The sequence below is a fragment of the Sphaeroforma arctica genome, assembly GCF_001186125.1.
Source record: "Sphaeroforma arctica JP610 unplaced genomic scaffold supercont1.9785, whole genome shotgun sequence".
Lineage (NCBI taxonomy): Eukaryota > Ichthyosporea > Ichthyophonida > Sphaeroforma > Sphaeroforma arctica.
In genome coordinates this window covers 1-1,027 of record NW_014030773.1, presented here as the reverse complement: position 1 = coordinate 1,027, position 1,027 = coordinate 1, and the positions used below count along the sequence as shown (strand labels likewise).

The following is a 1,027-nucleotide window of genomic DNA, read 5'->3' as shown; positions in this document are numbered from 1 at the left end:
TAGATTTGTACCTGTACAGTCCTTTTCATTGCCAGCAATGCGGTCACCTGTACAGCCACGGTTGCTCTGGTCCAGATCCTGCAGAGAAAATCAGAATTAGGGATTCAGATTTGGAGCTGCTGGGGATAAAGTCCCATATACAACACTATTCTCCAATTACTTTAATAAACGTCTAATCCCTGTGAAGAAAATCGCAATTAGACAGTTGGTTACACATAGTTGCTCCGACCAACACTCTCCAGAACCTCAGTAGCTATAGAAAGTGTATTGTCATACCGGTTTGAATTCAGCGATGAATATCGGGATCAAAAACACAGTGCTCACAGAGTAGCTACATAAATATACAACTAACCACATGCCATATATACTATGCGTCATCTCATATTCCCATTCAAACACAAGCCACAGTGCTTTCGATATATAACTATACTTTGACATACCACAGCGCTTTCATACTATAACTGTCCCTTGACTCACCACACGCTCTATATACCATGTGTCATCTCATATTCCCCATTGCTCCCCATTGCTCTTGCTATCCGAATACACGTGTACGTTATCTGCTCCAGTGCCTTTTCTAGTTGTACGTTACCTATTGCAAGCCTTTCCTGCCGTCTATATCCGCACCCTCTACAGTAGCCAAGACCACTGCATTTCCCACATCCAGAGCTCTATTAACTGTAACTTGCCTCATACTATAACCAATCCTGTGTATTCCCATTTAAACTCCCATCCCAGAGTGCCCTTCAAACCCTATAACCCTAGAACATACCGCATGTTAAAGAGCAGGTGTGACTGGATGGCAGCCACCATGGCGGGCCTCTGTGGCAGTTCTATTTCTAGAACAGTCTGCACCAATCGCTCCACTGCCGAGGGAGTGTTATCATCTGAGAGGAGAGTGGGGATATAAGTGTAGGTATGTTTACTTCAACTGAGGTGCAATACATGAGAATTAAGTCATCGTATATATATATATATATATATATATATATATGAGTAGGTAATAGAGATAGAGGTAGTAATAAGT

General features: G+C 42.2%; 1 protein-coding gene across 1 annotated transcript; it reads right to left on the bottom strand.

Moving 5' to 3' along the window:
- Positions 1-172: 172 nt before the first annotated feature.
- SARC_17111 (hypothetical protein) lies at positions 173-887 on the bottom strand (the record flags this gene model as incomplete). Its single annotated transcript, XM_014288788.1, has 2 exons — positions 173-179; positions 773-887. Coding segments are annotated over 2 exons (122 nt in total), but the record flags the coding sequence as incomplete, so codon positions are not given.
- Between the last annotated feature and the right edge of the window lie 140 nt (positions 888-1,027).